Source organism: Pituophis catenifer, unplaced genomic scaffold (genome assembly GCF_029215685.1).
Source record: "Pituophis catenifer annectens isolate HBS135680 unplaced genomic scaffold, rPitCat1.0.hap2 SCAF_14, whole genome shotgun sequence".
Classification (NCBI taxonomy): domain Eukaryota; kingdom Metazoa; phylum Chordata; class Lepidosauria; order Squamata; family Colubridae; genus Pituophis; species Pituophis catenifer.
The window spans coordinates 16,375,413-16,395,913 of NW_027256894.1; the positions used below are offsets into that span (position 1 = coordinate 16,375,413).

General features: G+C 42.8%; 1 protein-coding gene across 3 annotated transcripts in view; it reads left to right on the forward strand.

Annotated features, from left to right (window-relative positions):
- The window catches only part of SECISBP2L (SECIS binding protein 2 like), a 32,383-nt gene extending 12,457 nt beyond the window's left edge, over nucleotides 1–19,926 (forward strand). The window contains exons 3-18 of one of the 3 annotated variants that reach the window (XM_070953549.1): nucleotides 13–337; nucleotides 1,310–1,445; nucleotides 2,615–2,838; nucleotides 2,931–2,955; nucleotides 4,036–4,148; nucleotides 5,221–5,352; nucleotides 5,710–5,793; nucleotides 6,906–7,073; nucleotides 7,970–8,111; nucleotides 9,371–9,540; nucleotides 9,697–9,823; nucleotides 10,893–11,055; nucleotides 12,152–12,372; nucleotides 14,463–14,617; nucleotides 16,073–16,289; nucleotides 18,027–19,926. In XM_070953549.1, the coding sequence (XP_070809650.1) occupies nucleotides 13–337; nucleotides 1,310–1,445; nucleotides 2,615–2,838; nucleotides 2,931–2,955; nucleotides 4,036–4,148; nucleotides 5,221–5,352; nucleotides 5,710–5,793; nucleotides 6,906–7,073; nucleotides 7,970–8,111; nucleotides 9,371–9,540; nucleotides 9,697–9,823; nucleotides 10,893–11,055; nucleotides 12,152–12,372; nucleotides 14,463–14,617; nucleotides 16,073–16,289; nucleotides 18,027–18,691 (3,067 nt within the window). In that variant the 3' untranslated portion in view covers nucleotides 18,692–19,926. The remainder of the gene's footprint in view (nucleotides 1–12; nucleotides 338–1,309; nucleotides 1,446–2,614; nucleotides 2,839–2,930; nucleotides 2,956–4,035; nucleotides 4,149–5,220; nucleotides 5,353–5,709; nucleotides 5,794–6,905; nucleotides 7,074–7,969; nucleotides 8,112–9,370; nucleotides 9,541–9,696; nucleotides 9,824–10,892; nucleotides 11,056–12,151; nucleotides 12,373–14,462; nucleotides 14,618–16,072; nucleotides 16,290–18,026) is intronic. The other 2 variants (XM_070953550.1, XM_070953551.1) reach the window with 2 other exon arrangements.
- The last annotated feature ends 575 nt before the right edge of the window (nucleotides 19,927–20,501 follow it).

A 20,501-nucleotide genomic window follows, 5' to 3' on the forward strand; every position in this document is an offset into this window, starting at 1 on the left:
AATTTATTTCAGACAACTTCCACTGTACAATAATGACATCAGGTGGCAGCAGCCTAATGCAAACCCTCCCGGGCCGTATCTGGCTTATCCCATTATATCTACTCAGCCACCAGTTTCCACCGAGTATACCTACTATCAACTGATGCCAGCGCCTTGTACGCAAGTCATGGGATTCTATCATCCCTTCCCGACAGCTTACCCTGCCCCCTTTCAGCCTGCAAGTGCCATAAACACAGTTACAGCACAATGCACAGATCGTCCGGCCCAACCAAGCCAGGCCTTTCCGTTATGTAGCCCCAGGAGCAGAAGTACCAGCAGAGGATCGATGGTGCAAAAAGTAAGCTTGTTTTGTGCATTTCCTGTGGCAGCAGGAAGTTTGTGTCTTCAGATTTGCAAGTTTTTATTCATGTAGCCTTACAGTAAAGTAGAATTCATCGACTTCTACTTCCTGTCTGGTTTACCTGGGAGAGCTGACAGCTTAGACATATACTTTTTCAGTCACAAAATTTGCACGCTTATTCCACAAGGACCTGAATATGGAGCTTACAACGGCCATAAGCTCTCAATGATACCTAACGTATATCCAGAATGTATTAAAGTCAGTTTAAGTGTTTTCTGCCGCCCTCATATTTTTCTCAGCCATTCCAAATTGTTTTCCACTTGTTAATCTCCATCTCTCAAGGCAGAGATCACAAGGGATTAACGTGATTTACAGGTCACTTAGTAAAGCCCTGTCACCAGGTGTCGTTTTGCTAAACAGTCTGCCCTTGGATTTCAGCGGTGAGCTCACGTGCTGTTGTGGCTAAACACGAGAAGTGCCATTGTGTCTCAATGCAGAAATCGGCTACATATTAAGTTATCAATGCTCGTGGGAGTCTAAAACTTGAAAGAGTTCTTGTTTGTTTGCCAAATTTGTCTACCGTCCATCTTGCCAAAAGCGATCTAGGTGGATTACAGACTTGAGTGGAATGTGCCATAAAACATTAAAACAATAAGTAAGGACCTTAAATTTAAAATTCAATGAAAACTAAACAGGATGGAGAGGTAGGGAGCCAAAGGCAGGTGGGTGGGGGTTGGGTGGGGGTTATCTACTCTATTAGCCACCTGCAAAGTGCTACATTTCCATTGGGACCCCAGGCGAGTTGACACAGCCTGGTCTTCAAGTCCTTTCAGAAGACCTAAAGAACGGGAGCAGATAGACTAACATTCCATAAACTAGTTCAGAAGCAACAAGGTAAATGATCGCATACGCACACACATCCTAAGTCATGTCAATTAGTTTCATCTGTTTGTTTCATTTTTCAATCAGCAGCAGCCGTCACAACCCCACATAAAGAGCAAAAGGCCTCCAGTGAAAAACGTTGCTATCCAGAAGGAAACGAACTCTTCGGGCCCAGAGAACAAACCCAAAATTGTCCTGTTGGTGGATGCTTGTCAGCAAACAGGTATGGCAATAAGGTGTTTAATTGTGTATAATATAGCAGATATTTTTCCCCCCCGTTCTTGTGCAATTTGAAATTCATTTTTTAAAAAGAAAAGCTTGATTTGACGACTAGCTCACCCTTCTACACCGGAACTATGGACAGTGGTTTCAGTCAAATAGTGATACTTCAAAACTGTCGTTTTTACTTATATTTTAATTTGGTAAAACTTCTATACTGCCTAACTTGACATCCAAAGCGACTTAGCGTCTTATTGTTATTAAGCTGCTTATCAAGGGGACTGCTTTACTCTTCATTCAGCCTTACTGATCCTTACGTAGCAACACACACAAAAGAAAGGTACTATTTTTTACATGTGTTCTTTAATGTTTGGAATCCATCATTGGTATGCTGAGCATCGTTTAAAACAGAAGTCACTTGATTCTTCAAGTAAGAGGAGAAATCATTAAAAAGAATAGCAATGAAATGTGATCGACAAACGAAGACAATAATGGAGACTGAAGAATGTCTGTGATTCCTAACAATAAGTAGATTTCATTCTTCTCCAAACCGGTGGCCTTTCTCTTAATTTAGAAGCTTTGTCCTGGTGGCCACCAACATATGCTGTCAGCATTCTGATGCTGCCATAAAAAGGAGGAGATGAGGCTTGACTTTTCACCTACTTATTTTCTCTGTAGATAATATCCCCTAGGAGATGGGATGGGAGGGGGGACATTCCTGTGGGTTGAGGTCAGAAGCTGGGGAGACTGACTTGGAAGATGGCCAATGAGAAGATGAGAATTGGGGAACGGAAAGGGAAGGGTTTGGGGGTCAGAGGGTTAGTATCTGCTACGACGAAGTCGGGGCCAGATCTGTCGTACTCAATAAATGGAATATTTCAGCAAAGATTAATTGCTTGGGAGTGCAATTTATTTGAAATGACATCGAAACCTGACATACGCTTTCTCAAGAAGGAAGTTGCCCATTAAAACCAGGGGTGTCCAACCTTGGGGACTTTAAAACTTGTGGACTTCAACTCCTAGAATTCCCCCGAACCAGGGGTGTCCAACCTTGGGAATCTGAGTGGCTGGGGAATTCTGGAAGTTGAAGTTCCACAAATGTTAAAGTTCCCATGGTTGGACACCCCCGTGTTAAACCCTTGTCAATTCTGGAGACTCTTCTTTGTCTTGCAGACTTCCCTTCAGAGATTGCCAGCAAGTCCCTGTCCGAGAGCGTGAGTGGTCTGCACTGGAAGCCAAGGGGCAGGCGACGGCGAACCTCCCACCCTGCCGAGTCCTCAAGCGAGCAGGGGGCCAGCGAAGCCGATATTGATAGCGACAGCGGCTATTGCAGTCCCAAGCACAGCAACCAAGCAGGGGCAACCATACCCAGAAGTGCTGAATCGGCCGGAACAAATGTAGGTAGACACCTGAAAAGTTCAAGAGTAGAAAGTGATATTAAACAATGTAAAATAACCTCTACAACTTTTTTTTTTAAATTCATTTTCAGATCAAAGAATCATCCGTACACCCAGGTAAAAGTTTCCTGCTTTGCAAGTTTACAGCACTGCTCTGTGTGTGTCTGTGTCTACGTGTGATGGATACATTTTGTTGCTTTAACTGCCTTTAACTTATTAAATTCTCCACCCTTAATCTTTTTCTACATTGCAATGTTTAAATACTGTGGGTTCCTTTCTGAACGTGTCCAGCTTTTTCTCCTCAGAATATTTTGTGAGTAGTGTCAAGATAGCACTTTTTAAAAACCACTTAGTAATTAACATTTTAGTAATTCCTGGTAATCTGCCTCCTTTTCCACACACACCCCTCCCGGTTTGGCTACAATTTCCATTGATTAGTTCTTAAGGAATGCAATTATGTTGAGAGCCTCCTTGTACCCCTATGCTAAAAATTAAAACATAAAAATAGAAATCTGTTCAATTAGAAATAAAATATATCGTATATGAAAAACAAGCAAATGAGAATGGTAGCTATACTGTATATTTCAAGATTGCTCGCTCTCTTTAAAGAAGGAGATGTTGCTGACAGACTGCTCTGTATCTATATTATTTTTGTGCTGTAACCATGTAAAAGGGATGTAGTGGCTCAGTGGCTAAGACACTGAGCTTTTTGATCGAAAGATCAGCAGTTCAGCGGTTCGAATCCCTAGTGCCGCGTAATAGGGTGAGATCCTGTTACTTGTCCCAGCTCCTGCCAACCTAGCAGTCCGAAAGAACGTAAAAAATGCAAGTAGAAAAACAGAGACCACTTTTGGTGGGAAGGTAACAGTGTTCCTTTGGCATTTAGTCATGCTGGCCACATGACCATGGAGACGTCTTCAGACAGCGCTGGCTCTTCGGCTTTGAAACTGAGATGAGCACCATCCCCTAGAGTCAGGAACAACTAGCACAGATGTGCGAGGCGAACCTTTACCTTTAACCATGTAAATGAGCAAAAAAAAGCTAATTATGTGAATATACATGCTGGTTAGATCCAACATCTCATTGGCTTTCTTAAAGGTGTGGAGTTTTGGGGTAAAAAAGTAACATGTATTCTTTGCATGTTTTTCTCTTTTCACATGATAATCTTTCCTTAAACTTCTGTGATGCTTGTCTCAGTTGGTGCCAGCTGGGCAAGCGTCAGTTCTCAGGCAACTCAGAAGAAGCCTTGGATAGAGAGAAACTCTTTCTCCAGAGGTGGAAGGCAGCCTGAACATCAGCACGATTCAGAGGTATAGTTTCCCCATAGCTACTTCAAGCCGCCTTTTTTGGGTAGAAAAATACCGTATTTTTTGGGGTATAAGACGCACCGGAGTATAAGACACAGCTCAGTTTTTGGGGAGGAAAATGGGGGAGGGGGGGGAAAAATCTACCTAACAGGTATTTATCTGGCTAGCATCCTTAGTCTGGTCAGCTTCAGTACATTAGTTCAATTGCACATGCGCTTTTTATCCCCTACTTGGGGATAAAAAACAGCTTCTAAAGCACAGCTGATCTTTGGAGAGAGAAGCAATGAGAAAAGCAACCGCTTCACTCGTTAGCGCCTCGTTAGGGCTGAAAAAAAAGCTTTGAAAAAGCTACATTCGGAGTATAAGACTCACCCAAATTTTCAGCCTCTTATGGGGGGTGGGGGGAGGAAGTATGTCTTATACTCTGAAAAATATGGTACTGGGAGCAACTTCTAGTTGAATACATAGCGAGATGCTCTATTGCCTCGATCTTCAGTCTGAAAGCACGTTCTTGCCATTTCCAAGATTTTAGGAACTTTCAGCTCAGATCGCAACAAACTGCATAGGCTGAAAAATAGATTGTTGCAGAATCCCTTAATCAGTAAATTTTATACAATTTCATTTAATGAATTTCTTAACATTAGAAAGGAATGTGCTTCTCCTTTGCAAAGGTTATTAGTGAAATGAAGTTCTCCACCTTCTTGCTACGTTCTTTCGTTTGTGCCTCTTGCCTGAAAGATGATTACAGAATTGGCAATCTGTATACACTGTTAAGCATGTCAATGTTACTGAATTCGTTTCCCATTAAACTTGGGCTTAGGCATATGAAATCCAAATGAGCTGATGAAATACTGAACTGCATGAATCAGTCTTTTAACTTTTTGTAATGCCAGTCCATTTACTCTGCTCCACTCTGTGAAGACTGTTCAACTTTTTATTGTCACATTTCTACAGTCACATATTTTCACTTGGCAAGCAAGATAGCTAACACATACTTTGGGATTTACATGGGTGCTTTCATACTGCAACTTAAAAGGGACAGTCCTAATATTTTTCTTTTTATTTGCTTGTATAGCCTGGTTTTAAATGTAGAGGTCACAGCACATCTTCAGAAAGGAAACAGAGTTTGCAGAAGAAAATTGAGAAACCAGTAATCACAAGCCAGTCAAACAGAGTAGAGCAGAGCCCTGAACTACTATATTTTGGGGTAACTCTTTCATTGATCTTGTTTATGACAACTTTCATTCACTAAGACAAGTGGAGATTTTGAATTGGTTGATAGCTACATCTTACTGCGTCCTGCTTGCTGATTTTAAAATATTAAAAGCTTATTTTTTGAATTGCCAGTAACATTTTTCAATTTGTTTCCAATATATCCTGGCATGTGATAACAATATATTTCCTGCAAATTCCAATATCGTTTCATGCTTATCCCTTTTGGTATCATTCCTATGCATTTGCCAGTTTCCACCAATCTTTAGCTGAATAATGCTTTCCTTGCAAAATACAGATATTTTTTCCTGTGAATTTCAGTTAATGACTTTTCCATTTTTTGTTTGTTCAGGATGAAGAAGAATTCCCAGAGCTAAATTGCGATAGCGGACATTCTAAAGCTAATAACGTGCAGCTGAAGCACACACCCAAAATGGTAAACGACGTTATTCTATTTGGAGGATAGAACTGTGATGAGGTTATTTTTCTTTTCAATACATCCTGGCTGGTTTTTAATGAGCAATAAAAGTGAGCACTCCTTGGGAACACACACACAAAAGCAATAGACTGGCATTGTGAAGATGCATAACATTTAATTTCTTAAGATCCGGATTTTCAGTTTAAAGCAGATTACTACTTGGCTGGGAGACTACAGGCAATATCAGGAGTGAAGGTTTGTAGCAACCCCAAATCCCACAGACATGCTAATGTAGTAACCAGGCAGCGAGTTTAGCCAGAGAGACTTTACCATACCTTAACTATGAGCATCTTTGGGGATGCACTAAGAAACCCATTTTGGGTGCAACACAAATCAGCATCAAGAACCTGTAGTCCTTCTCAATCAAATCATGGTTGCTAATTTTGAGTGCCTCTAAACTAGGAATTGTATATTATTAAGTTAAATAAGGTTTTAAGTATACCGTATTTTTTGGAGTATAAGACGCACCTTAGTTTTTGGGGAGGAAAACAGGAAAAAAAATTCTGCCTACCAGGTATTCATCTGGCTAGCGTCCTTAGTCTGGTCAGCTTCAGCACATTAGTTTGCTGGTTTTGAGCCCACACGAGCCTGATTGGGGATAAAAAACAGCTTCTAAAGCACAGCTGATCTTCAGAAAGAGAAGCACTGAGAAAAGCAGGCAAAGCATGGAAGATCGTTTTGCTCGCTAGCGTCTTGTTAGGGCTGAAAAACAGCTAAAGCACAGATTCAGAGAGAGAAGCAATGAGAAAAGCAGGCTAAGTGCGGAAGATCGCTTCACTCACTAGCGCTGAAAAAAGCTTCGAAAAAGCTACATTCGGGGTATAAAACACACCCAAATTTTCAGCCTCTTTTAGGGGGGAAAGTGCATCTTATACTCCAAAAAATACGGTAATTAGAGACATTAGTGGGTGGAGTTGTGTACACAAAACAGACTACCCACTTAGGAAAAATACTAGATAAAGAAGATCAGCTCTAGGAAAACAAGATGTATGATGAGCTGCTGCTTATGCTATATCTCTTTTTAACACCGCATCCCCTTTATAATTTATCACCATCTCCTCTTTCCTTAGTTGGATGGTCTCCCTGAAAATTCTCCAATCAACATAGTACAGACTCCGATTCCCATCACCACCTCTGTTCCCAAAAGAGCCAAAAGTCAAAAGAAGAAAGCTCTCGCAGCAGCACTGGCTACCGCCCAAGAGTATTCAGAAATCAGCATGGAGCAGAGAAAACTTCAGGTCTGTTTTAATTGAATAATGGAAATGCAGTCTAGGCCAGTGTTTCTCAACCTTGGTAGCTTGAAGATGGGTGGACTTCAACTCCCAGAATCCCCCAGCCAGCAGCGCTGGGGGATTCTGGGAGTTGAAGTCCACCCATCTTCAAGCTACCAAGGTTGAGAAACATTGATCTTAGGCGGACAGATTGCAGTGTTTGATGTTGGAAAGGTTTGGATGGAGGGTCCCTAAACTCAGGTGCCCTACTAATCCTGCAAGATAGTTTCCTGCAGTAAATGAAATGCTACACTACCTTTTGGGATTCTGTAATCTCGCTTTCTGTTTATCGTATCTCGGGTAGTCCTCAACTTACAACAGTTCATTTAGGGACCGATCAAAGTTGCAACGGAACTGGGGAGAAAAAACAGTTATTTATGACTGTTTTTTTCACACGATCGCTGCAGCATCCCCGTGATCACATGATCAAAATTCAGACACCTGGCAACGGGCTCATTTGTGATGGTTGCAGTGTCCCGGGGTCATTTTACGACCTTCTGACACTGAGAAAGTCCATGGGGAAGCTGGATTCACTCCACCAACCTGTTACCAACTTAACAACTGCAGTGATTCACTTAACAAATGAGGCAAGAAAAGTGGTAAAATGGGGCAAAGCTCACTTAACAAATGTCTCCCTTAACAATAGAAACGTTGGGCTGAATTGTCGTAAGTCAAGGACTACCTGTCTAGATTCCTTAATGAGCCTGTTCCTACGGTAAAATCCACTGCTAGCTTCCACCACCACCTTTTTACGGTCAAAGGAACGGAACAGCCTCAAATACTATAGAAGCCCGGACGGCCTGATGTGAAATGATCACTTTGGCCACTGAAAGTGACCTCTCACGTTATCATCCCGTCTCTAGGAAGCTGTTTCAAAAGCAGCCGGAAAGAAGAGTAAAACTCCCGTGCAGTTAGACTTGGGGGACATGCTGGCAGCGCTTGAAAAACAGCAGCAGGCGATGAAGGCCCGTCAGATCACAAACACCAGGCCCCTCTCGTACACAGGTTGGTATGTCTCCCTTTGCCGCTCTGCGTAGCCACGCAATTCCCCAGCGTCCCTTCCATCAGAGAGAACTGGTGTAATAACTGCATCGTCTCCTTTTGGTCCGGAATCCTTTAGAAGTACAGTGTGACGTCCCTCGGTAGCCCAAATACCTTCGCCATGGATCAATGGTGGCTACTCTCCATGCAAAATGTTCCTTTGAACCCTGGGGTGCAATTGTGATTTGAGCTCATGCATCGCGGGAAAAGGCTTCAGCTGGTGCAGAATGCAGCCGTGCGGGTAGTGATGGGAGTGTCCCGACGCTCCCATGTCACACCCCTCCTGCGTGACCTGCATTGGCTACCGGTTGCCCTCCGGGTGAGGTTCAAAGTGTTGGTGATTACCTATAAAGCCCTACATGGCTTAAGCCCGGGGTATCTGGCGGATCACCTGCAGCCAGCAACAGCTCCCCATCGCCTGGTGCGCTCACACAGAGATGGCCTACTTGGGGTTCCGTCGGCCAAGCAATGTCGGCTGACGGCCCCTAGAGAACGAGACAATAATCAATTGTCCCCCATGCATGCGTGTGCATGCATGGGGGACGGGCGGGCTGTGGGGGGCGTGCCCATGCAGGAACGAGGCACATGCAGGGGTCCGCGCACATGCTCGGGGACAGGGTGCATGTACAGGGCCCGTGCGCATTGCATTTTGGGGGTTTGGGTGCACGCTTTGGGCACTCGGTCCAGAAAAGGTTAGCCATCACTGGGCTAAACCAATTTCGTTGTATACATGATGTACAATGACAATAAAGGCTGCTATTATCACACTAAGGCAGAATTCTGCCTATTGTGCAACTCCAGGTATTGTGATTTGTAGACCAAAATCCTGTGGTGTGGACCAAGCTAACAATGTTGTTGTGGGACACTTTGTGAGGGTGTGGTTTTTTTTTTTATAGAAGTTATTAAAACGAATTAACAAATAGCATTCCTTATCTTTATGAACCTGCTGTTCAGTACGTTTCTATTCTTTCTCCCTAATTACTTTCTTAGAACAAGAGATAATCTCCAAACAGCAGCATCTCTCTGCATAATTTTCTTGCTGTTGTAATCTGTTTTTTGTTTTTTTTTAATTCCAGTGAAGGAAAAGGCATTTTAATGAGAGTGGAGGAGGTGGGAGGAGAGCAAACCACTGGGAAAACACCCTTGTTCCCTCCCAGCGGCATCAATTCAGCCATACCTTTTTTTTGTTTTGCATACCTTGTTTTGTTTTGTTTTATCTTCAGTTGGCAGTGCGATTCCTTTTCACACCAAAGAATCCCCCAGCCGAAAGTCCTTCTCCAAAGGGCAGCCATCGGTGGGTTGCATTAACCCTTTGGATATCACTAGCCCGAAAGTGAAACGAGGAAAAGAGAGAGAGCTCTCCAAGTTGAAGCGTCCTACAGCCCTGAAAAAGGTAAACGGGTTTCCTAAAGTGCGAGCTTTCTATTTTAACAATATCAGGGGTGGGCAACCTGATTGCAACCTTTACAGCCTGCGAACTTCCAACTCTCAGGATTCCTGAGCCAGCAAAAAAAAAATATTCACAATATCCTAATTGGGTTTATTTCAGATTATTTTGAAAGAGAGAGAAGAAAAGAAAGGACGGTTAACGACGGATCATAGCCTTTTGGGAGGTGATGAGGAGCAAGAGGTGACTCTGGCTTCTAACCAGGCAGAAGAACTAACATCTCAAGAAGGTTAGATCAACCTGACACGTGTCTTTATATTAATATGTGCAATAGCCATTGTATAACCAAACACATGTTTAATGGGCTTTTGATTCAGTAAATATCACCCTGGAACAGTGTTAAATTCAAATTTTTTTACTACCGGTTCTGTGGGCGTGGCTTGGTGGGCATGGCAGGGGAAGGATACTGCAAAATCCTCATTCCGTCCCCACTCCAGGGGAAGGATATTGCAAAATCTCCATTCCCACCGCACTCCAGGGGAAGGATACTGCAAAATCTCCATTCCCTCCCCACTCTGGGGCCAGCCAGAGGTAGTATTTGCCAGTTCTCCAAACTACTCAAAGTTTCTGCTACCGGTTCTCCAGAACCTGCTGGATTTCACCCCTGCCCTGGAACCTTCTGAATCCAGTTGCTCATGGAAACAATGGTCTAAAATAATTTATTGCAATCTTATCTACACAAGACTTTAAACTGGCGAACAAGAGGTGGGGTGTGACTGTTCCATTCATCATCTGCTGTACTATGTTCTTAACTAATTTCCTGGGAGAGGTTTTTTAAAAGGTCCCTTGGCTTTCCTGATACTGGTCTATGAAGAAAGACATGTAAACTTAGTATTTCTGAGGATTATGAGGAGATGGGACTAGAAATAATGGAGGATATTTGACACAGAATCCCTCCTTTTGAGTGCCACCTGTGGGAGAAGAGCATGAAGAACTGGGAGGCGGGGGCGGAGTTAAATGCATCATCAGTTTAGAGTTCTTGCATTGCCACAAGAGAACTGTCCCCTCTTGAATTCCAATGACCCTTATCTACAGCCAATTTAATGCTGACCATTAGTTAACCAGATTACTGTGTATACATTTGAAAGAATAGCATAGTATAGAATAGGAGTAGAACTATATTGTCATTTTAAATGTCCATGTAATCAGCCTACATTAAAATGAAAGTTTGTTGCATTCAGCTCTCATAGGACAACCATTATGCAAACACACACACACACGACACAGAGAAACAATGCAAATACATTTTCCATGCTGCAACTTTATGACACGTGTGTTTTTTCTTCTCTCTCTCCCAGAAACCGGTCTGAGTGTGCCGAGTGACACCTCCCTGTCTCCCGCAAGCCAGAATTCTCCCTACTGCATGACTCCCGTCTCCCAAGGTTCACCTGCAAGTTCAGGGATAGGAAGCCCCATGGCATCGTCCACTATAACCAAAATTCACAGCAAACGATTCAGAGAGTAAGCTTTTTGTTTTTTAAAAAAACCACCCTTGCATTCTGTAGGACTTTTTCAAAGGAAACAGATTGGCTCTAGTAGAATGAACTTAAATTCCTACAGGGAGGCATTTCTGTTCCACTTACCGTATTTTTCGGACTATAAGATGCAGCAGAGTATAAGACGCACCAAGATTTTGAAGAGGAAAACAGAAAAAGGGTTTTGCCCTCCCCGGGCCCCCAGGACCACTCTGCAGGCCTCCCAAACCCTCTGAGCGTCCCGTTTTTGTGAAAAACTGGCCTGTTTTTGGCAAAAACGGGATGCGCAGGGCAGGGTTTTGGGAGGCCAAAAATGGCTGTATTCGGTGTATAAGACTCACCAACATTTCCACCCTCTTTTGGGGTGGGGGGGAAAGTGTGTCTTATACTCTGAAAAGTATGGTAAATACCCTGTTTCCCTGAAAATAAGACATCCCCTGATAATTTTTTTAAAAATTTGATTTATATGCCGCCCTTCTCCAGAGACTCAGGGCGGCTTACAATGCGTTAAGCAATAGCCTTCATACTTTTGTATATTTATACAAAGTCATCTTATTGCCCCCACAAACTGGGTCCTCAATTTACCTACTTTAGAAAGGATGGAAGGCTGAGTCAACCTTGAGCCTGGTGAGATTCGAACTTACAGTAATTGCAGACAGCTGGTGGTAATCACAATGCTATCAGTCTGCTGAGCCACCAGGCCCAATAATAAGCCCAATTGGACTTTTGAACCCGGAAGTTTGGCTTTTCCGGAGCACGGCCCCAACGAGCATGCGCACACGTACACAACGTTTCCACATGCCGAAAAGGTTTGCCCTCACTGGTGTAGGTAGCACTTAGTACATAAGAAGTACAGCTTGTAATGCAGGTAACAAAGCTCTTAAACATACACACTCCTGAACTTTTTTTTTTTTTCATCATGGCTCTCAATTTATGGCAGATGAAATTAAACATAGTTTCAGAAAGAGAACTTTAAAAAGAATCTTTAAGAGAACTTCAAAAAGGAAAACGCTTTTCCCCCAACTTAATAGATCCAGATCGGCATTGCTGAAATTTGTCTTTCTGCTCTCCTGAACGTGCAGGTACTGTAATCAAGTTCTCAGTAAAGAAATCGACGAATGCGTGACTCTCCTGTTACAAGAGCTTGTCAGCTTCCAAGAACGAATTTATCAGAAGGATCCTATAAAAGCCAAAGCAAAGAGGAGGCTTGTGATGGGCCTGCGGGAGGTTACCAAGCACATGAAGCTAAGCAAGATCAAGTGTGTCATTATTTCTCCCAACTGTGAGAAGATTCAGTCCAAAGGTATACACAACTCCTACGGGGTATCTTCTCTTATGAGCCTTTTTCCTTTTTAACACTGGATTATTTTGCTGATTGTTTTCCCCCGTTGCTGTCCTTTATATATTAAACACTCTACTACAAGGGTGTCAAACTCAAGGCCTGGGGACTGGATCTGGCCCGCGGGGTGCTTAGATCTGGCCCGTGGGGCAGCCCTGGAAACAATGAAGGACTTGCCCATGGTGCCTCGGCCAGCGAAAACGGAGCTTGTGAGGACCGTGCGCGGCCCTCCCGAGCTCTGTTTACCCTGGCAGAAGCTTGCAGGAGGCCATCCCAGGCGAAAACAAAAGCTCAGGAGGGCCTCGTACAGCTCCCCCCCCGAGCTCCGTTTTCGCTGGGGCTCCTCCAGGTGCTGTCGGCCAAACAATGTCGACTGGCGGCCCCCAGGGGGAGAGCCTTCTCTGTGGGGGCACCTACTATCTGGAACGAGCTCCCCCTGGAGATATGGAGGATCCTGGATCTGCGTACCTTCCGTCGCGCACTGAAGACGTTCCTATTTCATCAAGCTGGCCTGACCTAAATTTTCCACTTTTAAACGGGAATTTTAAATTCGGTTTTAAATTATTGGGGTTTTAAAATGTTTCAGCCAAATTTATTTAATCTGTTTTATCTCTGTTTTAAATTTTGTATCTAAATGTTTTATTTTATGGCTGTTCACCGCCCTGAGTCCTTTGGGAGTAGGGCAGTATACAAATTTAATTAAATAAATAAAATAAATAAAAACCCTGATGTGGCCCTCAATGAAATCGAGTTTGACAGCCCTGCTCTATTGCCATCTAAGGTGCCATATCCCTAGTTTACTGAGCCATCCTTAGGCTTTTCCCTGTTGCAGCCTTCACCTTCTCAAGAAGTTCCTCCAGGAGTTTTAGAAGACTATTAGGGATGATTTTTGGTGTGACACAGGATCTGCAGCTGCAGAGAAGCGAATAGACAGACATGAAAACTTTTGTGCGTTTTTTTTTGCGGGGGGCGGGGGTGTCACAGAACACAATTGTATTTGGGACAATCCATTACCTTTTAAGTACCTGTCTACCTCAATCTTTTGAACTAGGGAGACTAATTTTCTTTTCAAGCACCCTTCTTGCTTGATAAGGTGTCCACTAAGAATAATTGATTATCTCACTTTTGAACAAGCAGCATTTTGAAACAGAAGCAATATTTTCCTTTTCTGGCTGGCTGTAGATGGTGCCCTTGAGTTAAAAATGGCACTTTTCATTTCCTGGAGATGACATTTAGGCTTTTTCACATATTATGCATCAGCGAATTGTTTTTGCATTTGCAGGGTAGATGTTTATGGGCTACAGCAGATGGCAGCACCTGGCTGAGATCGTGACAGATCCCAAAAAGACAAACTGAAGTCAGAATTGCTTATTGCTTAGATCAGGGGTCATATATGGCTTAAAAATTCCCCAGAATTCCCCTTCAGCAATGCTTGGTTGGGGAATTCTGGGAGTTGAAGTCCACACATCTTAAAGTTGCCAAGATTGAGAAACACTGTCTTAAGGAATTCAGTTCAATTGCAGAGATCAATACTAGATATGTTTGAGGTACCTTCACATTAGGGAAGTGTTTGCTGATACCATGGTGGCGCAGTGGTTAGAACGCAGTATTGCAGGCTGACTCTGCCCATTGCCAGGCGTTCGATTCTGAACGGCTTAAGGGTGAGTCAGCCTTACATCCTTCTGAGGTTGGTAAAATGAGGATCGAGATTGTTGGGGGGCAACATGCTGACTCTGTAAACCGCTTAAGAGAGGCCTGTAAAGCACTACGGAGCGGTATATATAAGTCTTAAGTGCTATTGCTGTTGCTACTTCATTTTTTAAGTCAGCTTCAAATTCATTTGGTTTGGATATTTTGCATGCATACAATTTTCCTCTGATTTTTGTTTGACTAACACAGTAAATTTTTACCGGAAACTGTCCAAAGAACTTCAGCTTTTGAGTGGTTTAAGATTTTTAAATAAATAAAATTAGTTCACTTACGTCTGACCTCATTGTGAGGAAGTTCTTCATCTTGTTTTTTGTTTTTTGTTTGTTTCTCAATGTGCCCTCAAGGTGGACTAGATGAAGCTTTGTATAACGTGATCGCCATGGCTCGGGAACAAGAAATCCCTTTTGTCTTTGCCCTTGGACGCAAAGCGCTTGGCCGCTGCGTAAATAAGTTAGTTCCTGTCAGCGTGGTGGGCATCTTCAATTTTTCAGGCGCTGAGGTAAGAGCTGCTCAGTCAACTCTGGAAGGATGGAGTTCATTGTCCATGGCATTCCTAACCCACTCAATGATGCCTGAAAATAAATTCCATTCTTTTTCTGTGTTTTAAAATAATCTGCCATTTGGGTGTGGTGTTGTTTCTTCCCAAATCTTTGAAGTGGGTTTGATGCTCATACTCCTTTCCATAGACACAACTATGAGATATCCTAATTTTTTTTTAAAAAAAAAGGATAAAAGCAAACCTTGGTGTAATCAGACACGTATATGTACTTTTTTTTTTTTACATTTTATATTTATGTAGAGCCAGTTTGGTCTAGTGGTTAAGGCACCAGGCTAGAAACCAAAAGACTCTGAATTCTAGTCTGGCCTTAGGCACGAAAGACAGCTGGATGATTTTGGACTGTTCATCAGGAGACCTTGAATTCTAGTCCCACCTAGCCATAAAAGTCAGTTGGGTGACGTCAGGCTGATCACTCTCAACCCAACTCACTGCAGGGTGGTGGTTGTGTGGAAAATAGGAGTAGGAAGGGAGTATTGTGTGTGTTTGGGGTCTTGGGTAATTTATAAACATTAAAGGTGGGATATAAATACCATATTTTTCGGAGTATAAGATGCACTTTTTCCCCCCTAAGAGGGTGAAAATTTGGGTGCGTCTTATGCACTGAATGTAGCTAAAAATGCGAGGCACGGAGGTGGGGATGGTCTGCGGCAATCCCTGCAGCCTGGAACAGCTGATTGGGGGTATTCCGGGAGGCCAATCCACCTGCCAATCAGCTGCTGGTGCTGAATCAGGCTGCAATAATGTGCTGAAGCTAACCTCACTGTTTGCTATTTACTGCAAGGACTTAAGAGTTTGCAGCAGCAATCACTTCCAGAAAGCACACACAAGTAACTGATTCAGCAGGATTCAATAACTTCTCTTTATATATAATATAACACATGAAGTAAAATATACAATACCCAAAGCAGGTTTTCCAAGCAAAACACAAGCAGAGGAGAGGGGTTTCAGTTTCAGTTTTGACGAGCAGACTAGTTAGCATAGACTCAGAGTGCAGAGCTAAGCCACATTCAGCCTCCTTGCTGTCTCCTTTGCTATACTCCTCCTATTTGCTATACTCCTCCAGTATAGCAAATACTGTTTCAGTTTCCAAACAGCCCTCAACTCTCACATACTAACAGGACACTAGCCAATGAATACTGATGGATGGATGCTGGTAGGCAGAGGCAGATTTTTTTTTCTTATTTTCCTCCCCAAAAACTAAGGTGCGTCTTATATTCTGGAGTGTCTTATACTCTGAAAAATACAGTATATCTTAAAATAGTTTTTATTTGTTTATTGTACAAATAATACTTAAAAGGGGAAAACAAACACGAAACCTTCCAAGAAAGCAATGCAAGCAATCTGGAAGCCTCTGATGGTAGTTTCCCTTCTCTTAGTGGGCTCTTTGTCTTCTAGAACCTCTTTAATAAACTGGTCTCTCTGACGGAAGAGGCCAGGAAAGCCTACCGAGATATGGTTTCAGCCATGGAGCAAGAACAGGAGGAGGCCTTAAAGAATATTAAGAAGGTGCCTCACCACATGGGCCATTCCCGGAACCCTTCGGCAGCCAGCGCCATTTCATTCTGCAGTGTGATTTCAGAGCCCATTTCGGAGGTCAATGAGAAGGAGTATGGTAAGCTTGCCTTTCAAAATAATGCCTATTCTTAACATTTTCCAATACATCTTTCTCTAGTTCTCCCTTTAGTTCACCACTGGGTGATTATTTTTTTAATGGCAAAGCTGTGTTTTGCCTCTAGACCAGGGGTCTGCAACCTTAAACACTCAAAGAGCCATTCGGACCCGTTTCCCACAGAAAAGAAAACACCGGGAGCCACAAAACCCTTCCCGTGCCTGACTATTTCTTGAGCGGCCACAAAACTAGCATATGTAGTTGAATTAAACGTTCTGTTTTCTTCTGAAACTTTTCTTTTCTTGGATTTATCCATGGTTGGCCTACTGGGGGTTAAAAAGCTCAATAAATCTCGTGCCGGCGGGTGTCGCACATTGGCAGTTGTGACACATATTTTGAGTGACAGGGAGCCACAGCAGAGAGGTGAAAGAGCCACATGGGGCTCCAGAGCCACAGGTTGCTGACCCTTGCACTAGACCAAATTTACTTCATAACCTTCTTGGAATGTTACAATTTCCCTACAGCCCGTCCTTCTGGATTGTCTGTTTAATCACATGTCTGAAGCTAGATATAATGGATTCACGTGGTAGATTGGGATGGGCAATTATGGACCTTTTACAACCTGTGGACTTCATCTCCCAGAATTCCTGAGCTAGCAAGCATTCTGGGAATCGAAGCCCACAGGTCATAAAAGGAGGGCATAGTTGCCCATCTTTCTGGTAGGACAACCATGGCATGGATTTCTGATCTTTGGAATCAGGAGTTTGTAAAAGAAAGGAGAGGGGGAAAAGATCATTTAAAAAGTCAGCATGGTAGCCACAATTGTGTGATTATTCCATTATTCCATTTGCTTCTTATGGCACTGGTAATAACATGGAGCTTGTGGCAACCTCTTAACTGTACCTTGCTGACATCCTTGCATGGAATATTGAAATGTAAGCTTTAGTTTTGGGTAGATTAAATTGCCTCCATATTCAACCAGCTGCATAAATCTAAAAAATACTATTTTGTAAGTTTGTTTTTTTTTTACTTTAGACTACAAGGCCCATAGGTTACTGCAATTTCATAAAGCAAGCTATCTCTCAGCTACCTTCCAGAGCAGTTTGTAGTCTGAGAATAACCCCCCCCCCCCCCCTGAAAACTAAAGCAATAAAATAGGAGACTTAACAACATTAAGATCAGAATGATTAAAACAATTAAGGAGCAGTGGTGTACTACACCATAGCTTTATTTCAAATGCTCTTCAGTATGTCTCTGGTTGCTGATTTGGAAACAAATAGTTAAACTCTCATAGGCTAAAATTTGTCTTATTTTCACGTAGAGTTTTATTCACGGAAACAATAGTTTGCATTCTTAGAATTGCTTCTTCCCATCCCCTTTCTTCTTAGGTTTGCTATAGACAGAAGTTTTTGGTTTGTTTGTTTTTTACATTTTAATTATTAGCATTTTAAGTGCTTAACTGGACAATAGTCCCAATTATATTGTTTTGCAACATTAAGCACTTGCTCACAATGCACCGAATTTGTGTTCAGTATTGTTAACACCACGGCACGCTGGAAACAATGCTTGTTTTTGTGACCTGTACCAGCATTTCAGTAACTGTATTGTTCAAAAGCTTTTCCCGGAATGGCGATGACGTTACCTAGATGTCCCTGGCAGCTTGTTTAACATAGAAGTGCACTTTTCATGTTGTTTTATAGCCTTTCCCCAAATATTCTGCATTTTTTTGCCCCCCACCAGAAACAAATTGGAGGAACATGGTGGAAACCTCAGATGGCTTGGAAGCCTCGGAAAACGAAAGAGAAGCGGTGTGCAAGGTTACTACTTCAGAAAAACCCGGCAACCCTAATGTCACTGCTGGTAAACCCTTATCTCTGGCTGCCGTTGGCCTCATCACCGTGGCGTCCCAGGGGAAACCACTAAGTGGGAAGGAGGAAGCGAAGCCAGATGACAACCTGGAATGGGCCTCCCAGCAAAGTACAGACACCGGATCTTTAGATGGCAGCTGCCGGGACATTTTGAATTCTTCCATGACCAGTACAACTAGTACTCTTGTGCCAGGAATGCTTGAAGAAGATGAGGAGGAGGAAGAGGAGGAGGAAGAGGAGGACTACGCCCACGAACCCATCTCCGAGGAAGTTCAGCTCAACAGCAGAATTGAATCGTGGGTCTCGGAGACTCAGCGGACGATGGAAACCCTTCAGCTCGGGAAGACCCTCAGTGGGGCAGAAGATGAGAACGTGGAGCAGAGCGAGGAGGAAGAAGTGGAAGCACCTGAGCAAGCCGAGGTGGTTCTTGACAGCGAGGAATGGACATCAGACAAGGCTGTGAATAAAGCCCAACAGAAATCCAATCCCTGCACTCCCCTCGATTCAAAACACACAGACTCAAATTATATGCCGTGAACTTTAAGCCCAGACTCAGGAAACTTTACTATTTTAAAAAAAAAAGAGAGAAACTAATCGTTGTAAGGATTGCAGCCATTGCTTTGTGTGCTTCATCTCGGCATTTTGCACTGTGTAACATTTAATACCCGTATTTAATTCACCCCTTTTTTTTTTTTGTAGCGGTCTTTATCACTTCTCCGTTGAGACCTAGAGTTTGCATGTGTGATTAATATTTATACCTTTTCTTAGAACAGGCTATGTGTGTTAAACTGTCATTGGGCATCTTTTTTTTCCCTATGAGGAAACTATTTGCACCTGACCATTTTTAAGGCAAAACTTCTCAAACTGAAAAAAAAAAAAGAAAAAAAAACTTACCTATTTTTAAAGGGTTGACAGTATTGACCAATATTAGCTTGCCGCGAACTACTTTGGGAGGTATTTGCCCACTGAGTACCTAACATTAAGCCAGAATGGTTCTTTTTGTTTTTTGCTCAGACTGTTAAAGTGACTGTAAGCAGAATGAAAATGTGTTCTGAAAAAAAAGGGCTAGAAGGATGTATATGAATTAACTAGTGCACCTTCTTAGTATTTTATAATATTTGTTTAATAACACTCCTGAAGGACTCGTTGCAGTTGGCTAAATCCATTTTGGCTAGGTACTTTGGTGAAACATCTCTTAGCAGGTACTTTGGTAATGATGTATCTGTATCTATTTTCAAAACTGACATTGCCCACATAATCACTTTGCCCGCAAGCTGACTGCCAAAACAGACCCATTGACCAACACAAGCTTTCCTTGCTTGGTTTTTTTAATTTCCATTCTGTTTCAGTTACGCCATGTTCTGCTTCTTAATGCTTTCACTGATCTCAGGAATGTTACTATGAGTTCATACATGCCGTGTAAATAGAAGAAAAAGTTAGAATCGGTTATTGACCATTTAACATAAAATGAAATATGAAGCTTTTTGGGGCGGGGGGGGTGTTTCGTTGAGAAAAGGGAAGGGAAAAATTGTTGTTCGGATCAACTTAACTTTTTTTCCTTGGGATTGGTCTTGATGGGAAGGTAGACTCTCTGGTCTTCCAACAGCTTGTCAATTTTCATAAACGTGAGAGGCTTTACCACAAAATGCCCTTCATTTTGTGGAATTTCAGAGCGGGTGAGACAAAAAAGCGTTTTTAATGACTTGCTTAAGTTTTGCACGCCTGTTCTGAGTTTTCTAGCGTTCATTTCCCCCAACCCAAGTTGCGTGAGGGCGGGGGGGAGGGGTTGGGAGGAAGGCGGGGTGGGACAGTGATGGTTTGAGGTGGTGCAGGAAGACAAGCTCTTATGAAAAATATGGACATCCCCAGCATTGTAAAATATTTCATAGGTCAGTTGCTCTCTCTTAATCGTTTGGGACCAATAGCGATCACATTCGAAGCTAGTACCTTTATTTCTAATAAGCAAAACCAGAGGAAATGTTTCGCAATTGTATGTGTGTGTGTGTGGGTGGGCGCCTAGTGCTAAGGAGCGTTGCAGAAAAGACAGTTTGAATAATTAACTCTTGTACATGGAATTAGTATATGATGAATAGGAAAAGGACAGGTGGCGACTTGTACCCTTTGCCGATTGTCCACGAGTGGAAACTTCTTCCTTTCGAAGTGCTGAGCAACCAAAATGACTCCTTTAGTAGTTGTTGTCTTAAAAATCTCTCTGGCTTGTCCCTTGCCAGTTTGCATAAAGCCCAGTAGACAACCACCTACACCCACAGCCACACCCTCTTCCCATTGTTATCTTTTTCAAAGCATTCTGGTGTCTCTCCGTTGGGACGTCACGTCTGAATGTGCT